Source organism: Ictalurus furcatus, chromosome 21 (genome assembly GCF_023375685.1).
Source record: "Ictalurus furcatus strain D&B chromosome 21, Billie_1.0, whole genome shotgun sequence".
Classification (NCBI taxonomy): domain Eukaryota; kingdom Metazoa; phylum Chordata; class Actinopteri; order Siluriformes; family Ictaluridae; genus Ictalurus; species Ictalurus furcatus.
Genome location: NC_071275.1, coordinates 11385673 through 11404097, shown reverse-complemented (window position 1 = coordinate 11404097; position 18425 = coordinate 11385673). Strand labels below are relative to the sequence as shown.

The 18425-nt window shown below is 37.4% G+C and overlaps 2 protein-coding genes across 2 annotated transcripts in view; one reads left to right on the top strand and one right to left on the bottom strand.

Annotated features, from left to right (window-relative positions):
- The first annotated feature begins 962 nt into the window (after nucleotides 1-962).
- Nucleotides 963-5992, top strand: nabp2 (nucleic acid binding protein 2). The gene is made up of 6 exons (XM_053652711.1): nucleotides 963-1356; nucleotides 1701-1839; nucleotides 2318-2389; nucleotides 3357-3432; nucleotides 3551-3608; nucleotides 3717-5992. Exons 1-6 carry the CDS (start codon nucleotides 1278-1280, stop codon nucleotides 3869-3871), a joined length of 579 nt encoding a protein of 192 aa, XP_053508686.1. The 5' UTR covers nucleotides 963-1277; the 3' UTR covers nucleotides 3872-5992.
- A 19-nt stretch (nucleotides 5993-6011) lies between these two features.
- Nucleotides 6012-18425, bottom strand: part of ankrd52b (ankyrin repeat domain 52b) — a 29100-nt gene continuing 16686 nt past the window's right edge. The window contains exon 28 of the mRNA XM_053652710.1: nucleotides 6012-17912. Within this exon, the coding sequence (XP_053508685.1) occupies nucleotides 17713-17912 (200 nt within the window). The 3' untranslated portion in view covers nucleotides 6012-17712. The remainder of the gene's footprint in view (nucleotides 17913-18425) is intronic.

The following is an 18425-nucleotide window of genomic DNA, read 5'->3' as shown; positions in this document are numbered from 1 at the left end:
TCATGTTTTTCTTCTTCTAAGAAAGAAGTTCTAAGTTTTTCTTCTTCTTCATCTTCTACCGCTTACTCCTTCTCAGGGTCACGGGGAACCTGGAGCCTATCCCAGGGTGCATCAGGCACAAGGCAGGGTACACAATGGACGGGGTGCCAGTCCATCGCAGGGCACATACACACTCACACACCTATTCATACACTACGGACACTTTAGACACGCCAATCAGCCTACTATGCATGTTTTTGGACTGGAGGAGGAAACCGGAGTACCCGGAGGAAACCCCCGCAGCACGGGGAGAACATGCAAACTCCGCACACACAGGGCCACGGAGGGACTCGAACCCCGGACCCTGAAGGTGTGAGGTGAACGTGGTAATCACAGCCACCATGCGGCCATGTCATGTTTTTATGTAACTTTTATTACTTTATGTATAACTTTTAGAAGATGGTTTTTGTTTTAAATTTGTAACACTTAGCAACCATTAGTTAGAATTTGACTTGGTGCCGAGCCAATCCTGTTAGCTGCTGGGATCGATGCTAGAAATCAGGCCAACATAGTTACATATAGCCAGTTAATGTTAACGAATTAGCAAAACTTCAAAATGCTTTTTTATTGAGGTAGGGCCAGTTTCCTGTTCCTGAACAATTTCCTGTTCCTAGTCACCCAGGTGTACTAAAAAATGTAAAATACCAATGGGAATATACTTAAAATATATTTTTCTCATATGAATTCATATATATATATATATAAACTTGTGTTTGCAATTATTTGATATCCACGAGAGTAGACTTTTTTATCAAAAGGTTAAACAATAAAGAGATTTTTTCTTTGCTCATATTTACCAAGGGTGCCAATATTAATGGAGGGCACTGTAAATAGTGTGTAAAAGCCAATGTTTCATCCTACATTAGCGTCGTTTTCTCCATTGAGAACCGAACTTTGTAACGTGATGAACGTAAACGCGTTGCGTAGAGATTGCGTCATCGCGTACGGAAGAGGAGCAAAACAAACGTTAACCGTCAGCATAGCTGTGCTACTTAACTATCTCTCCACCATATTATCAAGTTATTACGCAAGTTATTCTCGAGATTAGCTTGGTTATATCTAGCTTCGTTAGGCTAAATGAAACGTTTTTTTGGTTTAGTTAGAATTAGCTAGTTGTGGAGAAGGTAGCCTAGTTTAGCCTAGCCTAGCCATGGTGCCCATAAGTTTGTGTGTGTGATAGCCATGTCTGTTTCCCCGGTCACGGATTTTAATTTAAAATTCTATTAAAACTCTGAGAAATGACCACAGAGACGTTCGTGAAGGACATCAAACCCGGACTGAAGAATTTAAATGTCATCTTCATCGTCCTGGAGACAGGTTCATATAAATCACAGTTTATTTACTTAAAATTTAGTATGAATTGTGTGATTAAATATAAATAATATGCATGCACGTGTAATAGTAGGGTCTGTAGAGCATATAATAAATTAATTCCTAAATGTATTTTGCTTATAATTGTAGGTGTTACAGAGCTTATAACTGCTGTAAATGTATTTTGCCGCTAATACATGTCTAATTGCTTAATGAAGTGAGTTTTTATTACATTATTAAGATATTTTGTATTATTAAATGCATGGCACTAAGGGTACTACACAGTGCTCCTTTTTAAGTGCACGTCTGTCTATCTATCTATCTATCTATCTATTTATTTATTTATCTAGGAAGGGTCACCAAAACCAAAGATGGCCACGAGGTGCGCACCTGTAAGGTAGCCGATAAGACGGGAAGCATCAGCATATCAGTGTGGGATGAAGTCGGAGCTCTCATTCAGACCGGAGACATCCTCCGACTGACCAAAGGGTGAGGTTTCGCTCCAAACGCCACGACTTCACGCTGATGAAAAACTTGACGTGAGTGAGTGAGAAATGCATTTTCCTTTTCGACGTCCCCTAGTGACATCAGCACGACACTCAACCCCTAACTTCTCACAGGACTAAGGAGAAGACAGCTCCAGCCAACAAATCAGCACCATAATCACTAAACACATCACAGATATTTCACTGTAAAGATGTTTCAGGGTGGAGCTTGTCTTTAACGTACGGTGGTGCTTTAAAGTTTGTTTGTATTTTCTATATATCTGCATAATTATGACCTAAAACTTCGGATTTTCACATGAGTCCTAAAAGTAGATAAAGGTCATATGTATACAGAAATATAGAACATTCTAAAGGGTTCGCAAACTTTCAAGCACCACTGTATGTGTAATTCAGTGATCTCGGTTTGTCTACACGGATGAAGCAGCAGTTTGTCTTTTTGTGTCTGCTTTTTTCCCTTACAGCTATGCGTCAGTTTTTAAAGGCTGTCTCACTCTGTACACAGGAAGAGGAGGAGAGCTGCAGAAGATCGGAGAGTAAGACTTGCACATGTTTCGCTAAAGCACTCGCTATTTAATAGAAGCAGCAGAAGGCTTACTACATCTAATACGATCAAATCAGTTTACTCATTTACTCTACATGGATTGCTGTTTAAACGTTATATAATATCAGGAATGATGGCTCAGATAGGAGCTGTTGATTATTTTCCTCCAACACCACGGTACCCAAGTGTTTTATTCCTCTTATACTGCAGCTGTTTTCCAATAATTAACATTTTATACTTTTTATCCATTTACAGTTGCGTTAAATGTCAATGGAAAAAGTCGTTCCCTCACCAAATTCTCCTTTTTCTCTCTCTTGAAGTTAATAAGACAAAATAAATCGCAGCTTGTCACGTTACAGAGAAACCGCAAAGAAGCGTAAACTGAAGATGTCGGAAATCTTAAAAGTTACAGCTTTACCTCTAACTGTTAGATAGCACTGACACTGGAGACTCCTTCCATACACGTTACATAAACACATTTCTCCTTACAGAAAACTTCACCAAGTCAATGTTTATATGCATTTTTAATCTGTTTATTATCAGTGGAGCGTCCGCTGTACACGTCCCTGTGAATGAGCTGTTACTATGGAAACGATCATATATTAGAGCGAGCACATTAATATACAGTGGTATTTACAGATATAAAGAATTATAAAGGGTTCACAAACTTTCAAGCACTACAGTCAGTCCTACAAAATGAATCAACACTTTGTGACCAATCAAAATCCAAAATCCAGACTTCAATAAACGAAACCTATAGCTTGAACAGTGCAGTGCTGAACTACAGCAACATTAACAGGACAAATATTAAACTATGTTTCAACCACACCAGTAGGGGCGATGAAGGGGCATTTCAGAGGCAGCACCCGCATGATAAGGGAGAAATAAATCTACATTAATGTGTGTTATTATTCATGTTGTGTTTTTAATATATTAAATTTGTGTTTATAATTTTGCAGATTTTGCATGGTGTACTCCGAAGTGCCAAACTTCAGTGAGCCAAACCCGGAATATTTGGCCCTGATGAACAAACCAGTGCGTTTGATATTTCACTTTCATTTCTTTTAAAATTTCCTACAATTAAACGGCGTGTACTGTGTGATAACTTTGTTATAAACTGTTGTAGTAACGACGTGTTAATGTTGAATCATAGGGACTTAACGAGCAAGGAAACAACGCAAACAACAACAATGGTTCCTCGAGTACTGTGGGTGAGTTCCTCATTAATGCAGAATGTCTTCAGCTAGCATTCGTTTATTGGATGAGATCTGACTTCAGAAAAAAAGTGTTAATGTCAAACGAATTAAAATTTTACTCAGGTAACGATGCCACTAATGGTAACGGGGTGAACTGTCAGAGCGCGGCGAACACGCAGCCGAGCAGCCGAGCCAACGCCGGGAACGCCAGTAGAAGCTCCGCCTCCGGAAGCGCAGTGAGTAACGGGAAAGAGACACGACGTTCCTCTAAAAGATGATCCGAGCTGCGAGCGTCTGTCTGAGCGGGATTGAGTTCTCTTCGTCAATCAAGAATGAATCGATTCACGAGTCGAGTCTTATGAATAATTCTACAGCATGTGTCTGTGACGTGAACGTTTCCTAAACAGCGCACAATATTTATCCATGTCCGCTTTTTATTTCTTTACAATTTTTCGGTCCTACACAAGATGGCCGACTGGACCCGCTGAACATGATAATTTTGAGCTGTAAATGATTTGGATAATAAATTTCAAACTTGTACTGAGGTCTCGAACTGTAAACAAGAGATCCCATTTTAATTCATCTGAACATTTTTTTAAAAAGTAAAATATTTGTTTTGTTTTGGTTTTTTTAATTAATAGAATATCCCATTCTTAACTGTTGGGTTTTTTACACATTAAAAAATATTTTGCTTAATTTAAAGACTTTTTGAAAAACATTTTTAACAGAATTAGTGGTATTCTTTTTTTTATTTCATGCAGCATCCGACTTTTATTTTTTATATTTATATATAATGCTTATTTTTAGGTTGGATTTTTATTTTTATTTTTTTGCAAATACAGAAATGTTTTTCCCTTAATTTTAACACTTACATATACAAAAAATATAACGATCAGAATTGAGTGTATTTTAAATTAATAGTTTACTTTCATAAGTTGTATAATTTTATTAGTTTTTTGCTAATTATTTACTTAGAATTTTTTCCCCAATAGACAAAAGAATTAAAGGTATCTTTTAACATTATGCATCGTTTTTATTTCTACTAAATTAATTGATTTTCTTCATTTTGAACACTTTTAAATATATATAATTTAAAGTGTTAAAAATTAAGAAAATATATTTTCTTTTCTTTTTTTTCGTATACAAACAGAATCACAGAATTAGAGGTATTTATAATGAATAAAACATCGATTTTACTTAATATAATAAATGATTTTAGGGTTAGTTTTTTTGCAATAAAATTGTCTTTATTTTTAAGACTTTTTAAAATATATGTAACAGCATTAAAGTACAGGATTTATTTTTATTTGTAATTAATTATGCATTTAATTAATAAAATATATAGTTGTGTATAAATCAGTCCATACAGGAGTTTTTTTTTATTTGTGATTTGTTGCTGGCAAAAACGCTCGTTTTTGCCGCAGTTTTTCAAAATTTGCGAAGCAACTCGAGTTTTTTGTGGGGGTTTTTTTTGGTGGAAAAACACTCGGAACTTGCGGATTTGTAAAGTTTCGCGCGCTCTTTCGCAGTGATGTTTGTCAGTAAACAAGACCTTTTAGCTGTACTCATGTTCGACAAGCGTGACTCGAGGAGAGATTTGGCTGAACGTGCGTTGTGGTGATGTCCCATGATGCGTTTTAGACCAAACCTGCGGTACTTTATAAAATTGCAAGCTCCTCCGAATATTTATTTTGTGTTAATTTCTGCGATCACAAAATCATGAACTCCTGCAGGGACTGTAATGTAAGCGTCTACCCTCTTTTAGTGTTTACTTTACTTTATTATTAGCTGATTAACCAGCGACTTTCTTAACACTTAAAAGTAAACTTTTACACAGATACACTTACGCGTTTTTTGGGTGGAGGAGGGGGGGTGTTTACATTACGTTCACGTTCCTGGTGGTTCTGACATCATCAGCTGTGTGGATCTCTAATATAATTGATTTAAGAGAACTTTATTCCAGAGCTGTTCACACTTTCTTCATATTACACATGACATGATGTTTCAAATTAATTTTAATCCAGACTGTGACTTAATTTAAAAAAATATATATATAATATTAATGTGCTGTTATTTAAGTAAAATTTTTATTTTATTCTTTTTTTTTTTTACACTTCTGCCTTTCTCATGCACAGGGTTGCCAGATTGGATCAACTCATACTGAATCATAACTTGAAACATTGAAATATTTGTAATATAAATAATAGAATAGAAATAATTCTGAGTTCAAGACATGATTAAAATTTTGCGAATGGGTCAGCGGCTCCCATCTGGCAACGCTGATCATAAAGATGAGAACTGTTTGTGTTCCCTGTTTTCTGTTCACGTTAACAGTGTCAAAGCAGCGCCATGAGAACTGAATGAAAGGTTCATGCTGAATAAAATAATGAGAAAATATATTTTTAACATTTTGTGAATCTTGTGTGTTATATAAATGGAAGTTACGTGTGTGAAATTATGACTTGATACAAACAGTTAATGTATTCGAACAAAATAATAATACTTAAAAGCTGGTGTCATGGATTAAAACCTAAAAACTAAGTAGATGAATTATACATTTTTGACAGACAGTTGTCACCTGAAATGTAATCATAACTTTTTATATTGAATAATATATTTTTTTTACATTATGTTTCCATCTTTGAGAAATCCAGATTATATTAATATGCAAATTGTAGAAGTACACCTGATAGTGTGTGACATATTTGCATACTGGCTTTGTGATTGGCTCTTGTATTTTGTGATGCAATAACATTCTCCTGTCACATGTTCAGTGTGTTCACTGGACAGGATTCATTATAAAAAAAAAAAACCCACTGTACAGAATATTTACCAAAAAGAGAATTATATCATAACCCATACTGATCAGACATTTACAATCCAAAATGTATAAATACGGTGAAGTGATGAGAACAAACCACAAGGACTTCACGTGGATTAAGCATCCGCTGTTTATTTAAATCAGTTCCAAGCCACAGAAAAAAGTCATCGTCTGCATCAGACGGTATAAAAACAAACATTAACGCTGTGGTTAAAAAAAAAAAGAAGTCTGCAGGTTAATAACAGAGTTATTTCATTTATATCACACTTTCCAAACACATCTTGGTTCCTGCGATCAGCACACACAAATCAACAACAAGTTTCATGAATGAGCTGAAGGATGGCTCTGTGTGTGTGTGTGTGTGTGTGTGTGTGTGTGTGTGTGTGTGTGAGGCTGATGTGTAAAATTACAGCCTACATTTAAAATACGTTTTTCCAACTAGATAAACAAGACATCACCAGAAGTCTAAGTCCGATTTTATCGTTCAGAATAAAGTGAGCGCGAAGTGACTCGGTGTAAAGTGAGTCTGTGTAAAGTGAGTGTGAAATGAGTCAGTGTAAAGGGAGTCAGTGTGAAGTGATTGTGTAGTGAGTCATTGTGAAGTGAGTCAGTGTAAAGTGATTGTGAAGTGAGTCAGTGTGAAGTAATTGTGTAGTGAGTCATTGTGAAGTGAGTCTGTAAAGTGATTGTGTAGTGAGTCAGTGTAAAGTGATTGTGAAGTGAGTCAGTGTGAAGTAATTGTGTAGTGAGTCATTGTGAAGTGAGTCTGTAAAGTGATTGTGAAGTGAGTCAGTGTAAAGTGATTGTGAAGTGAGTCAGTGTGAAGTAATTGTGTAGTGAGTCATTGTGAAGTGAGTCTGTAAAGTGATTGTGAAGTGAGTCAGTGTAAAGTGATTGTGAAGTGAGTCAGTGTGAAGTAATTGTGTAGTGAGTCATTGTGAAGTGAGTCTGTAAAGTGATTGTGAAGTGAGTCAGTGTGAAGTGATTATGTAGTGAGTCAGTGTGAAGTGATTGAGTAGTGAGTCAGTGTGAAGTGAGTGTGTAGTGAGTCAGTGTGAAGTGAGTGTGTAGTGAGTCAGTGTGAAGTGAGTGTGTAATGAGTCAGTGTGAGGTGATTGTGTAGTGAGTCAGTGTGAAGTGATTGTGTAGTGAGTCAGTGTGAAGTGAGTCAATGTGAAGTGAGTTTCAACAGAACCCTGGTGTGTTCTCCTCCTGGAGATTTGGAGTTACGAACAAAGCAGAGACAATAAACACTGCGGATGTGACACACAAAGTGTTTGAAACTCATTATTTACGTAATTATCTCATTGTTTATTTAAGCTCAGGCTCCGTGTTCTCCGTGCTCGGGTGAGTTTTGTGAGTTCTACATGCACTTCATTTGTAAAGGTTTGTTTATATTTTTTCTATTGCTGTACTTCTGAACAAAAAATGGAAGAGATTTATGAGGACGTTTTCAGTCCTACACTAAACCAATAAAAAATCAGTTTAGTTCTGATTTAGACTCGATAATGGACTAAGTGTGAAAGTGCAGCAAAATAATCTGATGCTAGAACACGTCTTTATTTATCTTATGATTGGCTATGCTCCTTTGGGGGTGGTACCGAGCCTTACAATTGGCTGCTTTCAGCTTCTCAGTCGATATTTGCATCTACGTTTTTTACTTCTAAGGCAAATTACAAATAAATTTGATCCAAAATACAAAACAAGACATTTTTATTGCCTTAAACTAACTCTTCAAGTAAAGCGGGACACAAAATGTCCATAGAGGTAAATGTGGGATTTTTCCCAAAATAACTTACAAAATCCAGTCCTGACAGTTTATCCTTCAGAAATAAAGTATTTAAGGGACATGTTTTCATTTGTAAACTTTCTATGTCAAAGTATCTATTTCAAAGTATTTCAAACTGTTTACTATATTTAAAAAAATAAACAGGGGAGCTGTGTTTCTTCCTGTCTTTGAAATAATGATTCTGACATGAAACACTGAAGTAGCTGCTGAAATAAATAACCGTCTCTATTTACGTGCTTGTGTGCTTAGCAAAAACGCAGATGTGTTGTATCCTGATTCATGTAGCACAATGTCTTTTCTTGCTGAATTTTTTAACTTATTTCAGTAATTGGTTAATTAATTAATGACACCGATCCGGAAGCTCTGTGAGTGGTGGAGCGCTTTGAAAACCGACACACCAATCAGAAACAGAGCTCAGTATAGCCCCGCCTCCAGCTCCACAGATGAAAGCAGTGGGGTAAATATTTGTAAAAACAGGCAGCATGAATTACGCCCTCTGAGATGTTGCCATAGCAACGGTCATACTGTATATGGGTTTCCTATTGATATTGAATAGACATAAAAAGTCTGCTGAATTCATTTGCTCTTTTTTCCCTCATCGATATTCACACAAACCGTATTAACTAATTATCGACACATGCCTACGTTATTACTTTACGCTATTACACTACACCAGGAATAATTACAAATAAAGAGAGAAAAATCCTGAGCTTGACGTCTAAACATGTCCCACCGTGCAAAGAGGAAAAACAACAAAGCGACCAGAAATACACATCTCAATAATGAGACATTATTTTATTAATCACGCAACTTCCTGTTTTAGTGCAAATTTCAGCCAGTTTCAGAAAGTGTGGCACACACTTTTGACGTTTCCGTATGATGTGGCTCGGTGGAGACGTCCAGACATTTACAAATCCACCCACCTTCTGCTTTTTAATCCGTCACTACAACTTTGCTGTGTTTTTTTTTTTCTTGGCAACTCGTTAAAGGCAGTGCAAGGTCACGTGTACACCGTACAACCATGCCTCAGACTACACTGTACTACTGCATCCGTGAAACTCCTGTTATTCATTCACACAAACGCAGTTATAAAAACACGGTTAAGATCTGTCTTCTCTCTGACCTCTTTGAATAATTCAGCACACGCACATGTATTGACATGTTAAAGATAGAAAGAAAAAAAGCACACGTTAATAAATAACTGCTTTAGGAATTGGGGAGAAATTTATTTACATTTTTTTTACTGATATGGGAAAGAAGGAAGCAGCTCCTAACACTCGCCTCTAAACTGTGACCTGATTGGTCAGGACGTCGAACATTTGACGCCATTCAGCACTTTTCTGTATTATTGTAGGACTCTTATAAATAACGTCAGTCTGTGGTTGAGTGTGAAAACAGTCTTACAGATGTCACTAATCCCCCCCCTTTTCAGTATTTACATCATTATTTGTTCCTCAGCTTCGTAATATTTGTGTTTTTATCACCGATGTTGGACTATAACGATATACTGCTTGTGAAACCTAAAGAATTACACCAGGACCTGACTTTATTGTTTGTTAGATAAAATTAGGCAATTTCCAAATTAAAAAAAAATCTTTTTTAAATGGGAATCAGGAGGAGCGAGCAAAGGAGCCGCGACAGATCCAAATCCAACGTCTTTCAGTAGAACGACCGACGTCTGCTGATCTTACCTAACACGAAATAATAACTTGTATCACCGGGTGGAAAAACAACTTCTGCAACTCGCTGAACTCTCTAAAATCCTTTTTAGAGGATCTCAAATCTGACTAGGATTTAACAGAGTACCGTGATTATCGACATGTAGCTGTGTGCGAACTTGATAACACGAAACATCACTCAGTAACACGTATCTCTAACAGTTTAAGGTTGCTACATGGATTGTTGATCGGTTTTACTAAGACGCCGGCCATATTAAAGGCCTGATGCCAACTTCCACGTCTAAGAGAACTAGAGTTATTTAAATCCGTCCCTGCATTCACACTAACAAGCAACAAAATCCACAAAGTAACTAGGGGCTGGGCGATAGGACAAAAAGCCTGCTCGACAAGGGTCTGACATTTATTCCATCGGGCAGAACGGGCAGAAAACAACACGAAATACAAACAGGATTCGACCTACAACAGTACCACAGGAGACTCAAATTGGCAGCTTATTTCCAAAACGACACAGATTCAAATCCCCCTCCATTCACACCCAAATCTGAATGGACCACTCCTGCAGACAAACTACCCACAGAACGCACATTATTTGAAACGGATCTAAAACGTTTTTAACCCTCTTACCCCTTAGTTCCCACAGTATTATGTCCCACAACCCTATATTCCCCAGAGAAACAGCATGCCAACCCTGAGTTCCCAGGCCAAAATTGGCCCCATTTTAATTTTAACATTTTTAGGCCTTGCAACAACTTATAATAATGTATTTGTGTAATATTACTTTGAAAATGAAGCAGTTCAGTGTTTTTACTCCACTTAGAGCACAATTCTTAACTAGAGAAATGACGAAAAATGCTCGCTAAAATCCTTATACTCATTTAGAAGTACCATACGAGCATCAGTGTGGTCAATACCTTTGAATAAATTCAAGTAAATAATAAATAAATAAATAGATGCATTTTAGCGCCAAAAGTCAAGTTTCTGGTGATAATCAGACCAGCAGGTAGTGTTTTCACGAATGCACAGAAATGCTCCCGTTATGACTCCAGACCCCTGCAGTGTCAGTCGCACTGGTTGATGCTGAAGATGAAGACGGATCAGGGTCTGAATCAGGAGTTTGCGTCTCTATCAGTTTCGGTTTCGGTTTCAACATCGCCTGAACTTTCACTGCTGTCACTATCTAGAATCCTCGCTCTCGCCTGTGTAACTGTGTAGGTTTTCTTTTTTTTTCACTGTTTTAGATGTACCTGTGTTCACTGTAGGTGTAACTTTAGCTGGAACACGATTAGCTTTTCGCTTTGGCATTTTTAGTTCACTTCTACTATTACACCAATATTCACGCTTGGATCTTCATCGTAATGCCGGCGTAATAACGTAATCACGTCGTGACGTCATGACGTCATCAACCTTCCGGGTTAAAAAATAATAATTAAATAAGTAAGGAATCATAGCAGAGTAATGCCGGTACACCGGCCTTACGGGGATAACGTTTACACTGTAAAGCCGCTATATCGGCCTTACGGGTATTTGGCATGGTATATCATCCTTACGGGAATAGATCAAAGACGGGCAAGCCGGTTTTTCGGCCATACGGGGTAAGAGGGTTACAAATGTTTTAAACTGTCCCAGGAAGAGCCAAACCTTACCCTTGAGGAAACTGACGCTCTTAAACATCTACAGGACAATAAACAGATTGTCATGAAACCTGCAGACAAAGGGAGTTCAATCGTAATATTGGACCAGGAACAATATTTATGGGAGGGATCCAAACAATTGAACGACCCCAAATATTAGAGAAAATTGGACAAACCTATCTACTTAGACACTATACCCATGGTCAAAGACATAGCCCAAATCCTGTATGGGAAAAAATATATTAACACAAAACAAAAATCCTACCTGCTGGGGAACGCCGAACCGAGAAGCAGGAGGTTCTACATGCTCCCTAAAATACACAAAGACCAAGCAAAATGGAGCAAACCCTATGAAATTCCCCCAGGAAGGCCTATAGTATCTGATTGCGGCAGCGAAACATACTATACAGCCGAATTCTTAGATTTCTACATGAATCCCCTGTCGAGTGGCCACCCTAGCTATATTAGGGACACGTACGATTTTGTGCATAAGGTGAAAGGACTGAAAATTCCACAAAAGGCCATCCTCTTCACCATGGCTATAGATAGCCTATACATAAACATCGACATCCAAGAGGGAATACAGGCGATCAAAAACATTTTTGAAAAAAACCCTGATGCCTCCAGGCCAGATAAAGAGCTCATCCAACTTTTACAGATACATTTAAACAGAAACAATTTTGAGTTTAACGGGGAATTTTTTCTACAAATCAAAGGCACGGCACTGGGCAAGAAGTTTTCCCCAGCCTACGCCAACAATTTTATTGCAGAATGGGAGGCTTCAGCCTTAGCCGGATGCCCCAAACAGCCCCTTCACTATTTTAGATATCTAGATGCTATCTGGGGAGTATGGACTTACTCCGAAGATGAGTTCAAGGAATTTGAGGCCACGTTAAACAACCACAACCCATCGATTAAACTAAAATCCACCATCAGTCATGAGTTGGTAGACTACTCCAGGAAATTTCTACGATATACCATGCATATCATGATATATAATTTAGCTAACAAACTGTCTGCAAAACAGCAATATAATAAACCAAAAAATGCTAAACTGAGTTTGACGATACTTTAATGCGTATAAAGACAAATATTACGTGTAAAAAATAAAAAAAATAAAAAACGTAATACCTGCGACATCCGTTCAGTACCGTTTACTGTTACAAACTTTAAAAAATACATCACCGTACCGACGATATCTCAGAAAAGTGTATTGCGTAATCATTTATCACGATATCGATGTTATACCAATGTATCGCCCGGCCCTACAAGTAACTCTTTTTTTCTTTCGAAAAAAGTGCACCAGAATAAATAAATAAATAAATAAATGGCCGTCAAATCAAATCAACGTTCTCATTTTCAAACGATTTGCCGGAGTAAACGTTCGGGGCCAGGCGATACGATGATACGATTTCACGATAATGTGAAACAGTATCATCATGATACACTTGAATCGTCCTCGTCCTCATCAGGTGTCTGTGATTTTATAAATCTTTTATTTACTGTAAGCAGTAATTAGACAGTTCATGAAATATTTAAAATTATAAAACTTCTGGACAAAATGGTGTAGTATTTTTACCCATTTCACCCATCCCCACTCCATCACCAACTTTCAACATAGGTGTTAATTACAAATGCTCAAAATATGCCTTAAAATGATCTTTTGGATAATTATACACACACACAAAAATAAATTCTGCTTAAAGCAAAAGAAACAAAAAACAAATACATTAAAAAAAAACATGACACGGTGATATTTATAGACGATACAGCAGCTTTGAACTTTATTTAACTGTTTAACACGCCCGCTCGTTTCGTCCTGTGCCGTGTTAGCGTTCTACAGAGCATCGACGCATTAGCTACCATATAAGTACTGATTATTTTTTCCTTGGTGTGTGTGAAGTTGAGGTATAATGAGCTGAATATAAAGGAGTAAAAAATAGTGCAGTAGCGTGTATTGTAGAAAGTATTACACAATACTATTAAAACACGCCGATAAATAAAGCTTAGAAGGCTGAATGCTTTTATTGTGTACCTTTAGGTAGCGGGGAAAGGGGCAGAGCCAGCAGAGCATCCTGGGGGGGGGGGGGGGGTTCTAGTTTTTTTCATCAATGGGCTGTGTTTTGCTATAACCATGCCCCCTAGTGGTGTGGAAAGAATTGAAATTCAATTTAGGCAGCTAGATTAGTTAACTCATTTCCAAGAATCACGAAGAAGCAGCGCTCATGAAGCGCTCGTATCTTTCCAGGTGGAAAAACCCAAACAACAGAAAGCAGATGAGGACGAACAGATTGGAAAAAAATTAATGATTAAAAAATGAATTGAATTTGTTGAAATGGGAAAAGTTACTGTCTAGCTAGCTAGTAGCTACAGTTAGCTAGCGTCTAGTATCTTGTTCAGCTGATGTTTTAATCTTTTACTAAAATGTGCTTTCCTTCTGTTCTGAATTCCAAAAAAAAAATTATTTTCCCATTTAGTGCAAAACTTCAGTTTGATTTAGACTCCAAAGTGTAGTGTATAGAACACAGTGTGTGTTTTTGAAACACAGATAAAGAAAACATGGCGTCGGTTTCTGAGAAGCCCTTGAGTATTTAAATGAGTGTAGTATGTTGTAGGAGCATTCATTCGTACTGTAATGAGAGGAAAAAACACCAAAGCACACGCACACTCAAATACGTGAACACAAACTTGTAACGTTCATATTAAAAGCCCTTTAAATACAGATTGTCGAAGATTCGATTAAAATACTTCATTTAAGGCAAAAAAAAAAAAATACAGAACAGCTAAATAATGCAAGGCAAATGATCTAAAGAACACTACTTGGCTGATAATTTTCAATAAAATGTAAAAAAAAAAAAATATGCTTAAATCAACATGGTTCTCGTGCTTGTTTGAAATTTGGTGGAACACTTTAATCGTAACACATCGTATTTGTTTATCGTCTTTAGACCAGCTGAGTGAAATATTCCGCCGTGACGTTTAGCGTAAATCTCAGAGTTTCCGTGCTGCTGGGAATCCATCGTTCAGGAATATATGTGAGACTCCTGGTGTTAAGATATATGTTTGTGTACACATATACACACATTCAAGTTCTACATGATGACAAATACACACACACACACACACACACACACACTGGCTTTGCTACCTTTATGAGGTATTTATATAAATATGTGTGTTATTGCACGTAAACGTACAACTTGAAACGTAAACATTTTCAATATGGTATTTTCACAACTCGCTTGTGTATTGTCCATTGTTGAAACCGTTAAACGTTTGCACACACGCACAGTCTCCAGTGTTGTCCAAAATAATAACTATATTTCAATCATGTTAGCTATATCACGCTGATCGATAGATTTTATTCCATGTGAATTAGATTATCAGATTATTTTAAACATATTGTGCATGCACTTAATGATGTGTTTGACTCCTTAAAGTGTGTATGAGCGACAATGTTCAGGCCTTAACGCACATCGACCGGGCTGTAATGAATCCAAGCCATCGGGTTCAGAATTGTTGGACTTCCTTGTTTAAGAAACTAAAAAACAAAAAACGTTATCTTTATGCTGCCTACCCAGGTAACTTCCTTCCAAATAAAATAAAATAAAAAAGTGTGTGTGAATTTAACAAATAATGAAATAAGCCACACGCTTTATTCATGCTGATGTCTCTGCGTGTGATTTAAGACTTGCAGTAAAGAAACCTGGCTTTTTTGGGGGTTTGACCCACACAAATGATGACAACACACCCCACGACACCACCACTGCTGCCGTAGCACTGGTATATTTAAACGTCTATATATTTACAGGTGTAAATCAGCAGTGACCTGGGAGTGGAAGGTCACACGGATAAATAAACGTCAGCAAAACAGGCTTTCTCTACTGTCTGCTCAATTGGTTCAGTGGGCAAGTATATGTGTGTGTGTGAGGGTCATGGTCCAAGCCTTGGAGTGAGTGGTTTTTTTTCTTTCTAAACACACACTGTTGTGTGTAGGTGGTGTAATGCAATGCAATAGTGCATACAGGAATTTCAAGGCTAAAAGGCAGATTTTACTTTATAAGCATCTTTGTTTGCAGATGATGTTAATCTAGGATGATAAATCCCTTTAAAGCTTGTTCCTCTGAAGAACGTAGAACAGTTATCATTTATACCGTCAGCATGGAGTCATCCCCTCAGGTGTTTAAAAAAATATATATTTTCTTGTTACCACTTCTGTTCTATAACCGGAACGTGCACACTTTATGAATTCTACGATTTGTCTTATTTTTACATACACTTGACTGCCGCCGTGTGCAAACGTTTTCTCCGTCCTCTGTGCAAATATTCCAGTTTTTCTGTGCCAGTATTCAGAAAAGCTGTTACGAGGTAATGTGCAATCGCTTGGATGATTATTGCTCGTAAACAAACAAGATCAAAACAAAACAATAAACAAAAACAAAGAGAAATCGACAAAGGCAGCGTAATTATAGCAGCGATCCTGAAACACAAAAACCACGTAGTGTCTCGTATTTGACAGAAAGTCACGAGTGACTGAAAACCTTCACACCGGGGCTGGCCCGAATAGTCCAACACTCTGGTATTCGCTCATGACGCTTTTACAGGTATTCGTTCGTCTATTTAGCGCTACTTAGAAATATAACCGTAACTAATGACCAAAGACATTAAACACGAGCGTGTTGATACGTATCCCTGAATCTCAGATAATCTAATACAAGCAAATAAGTCATATAATAGTATTTTTTAAAAACCAAATCCAATGTATTATCGCTTAAAAACGCCGTAGGGAGAAAAACTGTCTCTGTTGGACAGCTACTGAAACTGTACGACTCTCGTAGGCATAAAGTTCGCTGAAAGTAAACAAGTGTTTGTTGATATGATTTTAGCCAAACAACAGCTTTATATATCGCACCGTCGGACGCAGCGTCTCACTTATTATTTGTTTATGATCACGTTATTGATGTTTGTGCAATAATATAAATAAATAAATTAATAATAATAAAAAAAACATCTCCCGGTGTGACTTCAGTTCATTTGTGCTGTCACACGTACTGTATTTATATACACACTATTAATACATCGTATACGCCCCCTATTGGATATATGTTGAACTGCAGACACGAACATAATTATCTCATTATATAAACACATAAATATATATTTTTTTAACTTTGTGAGCACGAATCCTGTAAAATGCTGTTCGGGCCAGCCCTACTTTACAAACACTTCAGGTATCTTCTGGAGGAAAATAAAAGTGCAAACCAAGGCATTAACAAGTAAATAAATAAAGAATGAGGCCATTTGAACCTGATGCACAGAGAGAGAGTGTGTGTGCGTGTGTGTGCGTGTGTGTGTGTTGATGTTTTCCTCTCATTTCATTAGGAGAATTGCAGGAGATTAACATTTAAATTAACGAGAGTAAAAAAAAAAAGAAAAGTGTGTAACGGACAGTAAGGACACACTCGTCATTAGCAGAGGCACTGGACTTCACTAAAATGTTAAGAGATATTCAGGAAATAAAAAAATAAACAAATTAAAGTCATTAATCTTCTGAAGTCGCAGTTATCAGCATTTCAATCAGACATCGAACGGAATAAATTATCCCTGGAGAAAATGTGAGTTTGCTTTACGTCAAGATTAATAATCTAAATCCTTTAATATGTAAATGTTGGATGCGCGAGCCAATAGCAAATGAGAGGGTGGAGCTATGGTCTCTCAAATTGTTTGCCAGACCTCACACCAGACTTTTGTCTTGTTTCGTTTTGTTTTGTTTTTTTTATTTTATTTTATTCGAATAAAATATTCAAGGTGAAGGTCTGATGTGATGCAGATGACGTAACGGAGAGACACCCAGTCATGGCTGCGACTTTAGAATTGTGTTTGTAGAAATGTGTAGACGATCTTCATTCTACCATCTCAGGTAAAAAAAAAATAATATCTCAACAGAGAAGACACAGATTCTTGCATCCTTCCCATGATCTAAATAAATAAATTTAAAAAACGATCAAATTAAATGCTGTCTTCATGGTGCTGAGGTGAAAAGGAGCAAATATTTGCATATGCACAGGTCTGTTCACTGAAAAATACTCCCCCCACCCCCACACATACAGTGGTACATTCCTGGCTTTGTAACATGGCTGTAGGTTATATAGATGGTATAGAGGTGTGAGAAAGGCGTGTGTGTGTGTGTGTGTGTGTCTCAGCTGTCAAGCCCTACGGTGCCATGGCGCTCCTTGGCGTAGCCGTTTGGTAAAGGATGATGGTTGGCAGCGATGCTGCAGTGCTTTAACACGCTGATGCCGGCATCTTTAATAGGAAAAGGCTTCATGGTGGAGAGGATCAGCGCCAGACACTCGGCCACGTCTTTGTTCGGCGCGCACGCCAACGCCGGAGTGCAACCTAACGCAGTTACAAAATACATTAATAAGACATAACCCCCACCATAATCCCCCCCCCCCAAAAAAAACACAGCTTGTCAATGTTACAGAAACCCCACAAAAAACGGACAAAAAACAAACAAAAAAAGTTACAGCTTTCCCTCTGTTACAAAGTGCTGACACTGGAGACTCCTTCCATAAACGTTAAATACAAATGTCTCCGTACAAATAAACTTCACTGTATCATTCTCGATACAGTTTATAATTAGTGAAACATCCACCCTGTGAATGAGCTGTTACTATAGAAACTATTAGAACAAGTGCATTAATATAAACCTGTGAATTAAGCAGCACCTACTGACCAATCAGAATTCAGAATTCAACCGCGCTGTTGCAAATACAGCTGTTTATTAAGTTAATTTTGTTTTAAGATATATCTGATGGAGGTTCTTTGCTATTAGGGTAATTTTCACATTTTGCTCTTGTGTTGTTGTGCTTTTGTCTCCGCCCCGGTTCTTACATTAGTCTATTCTAA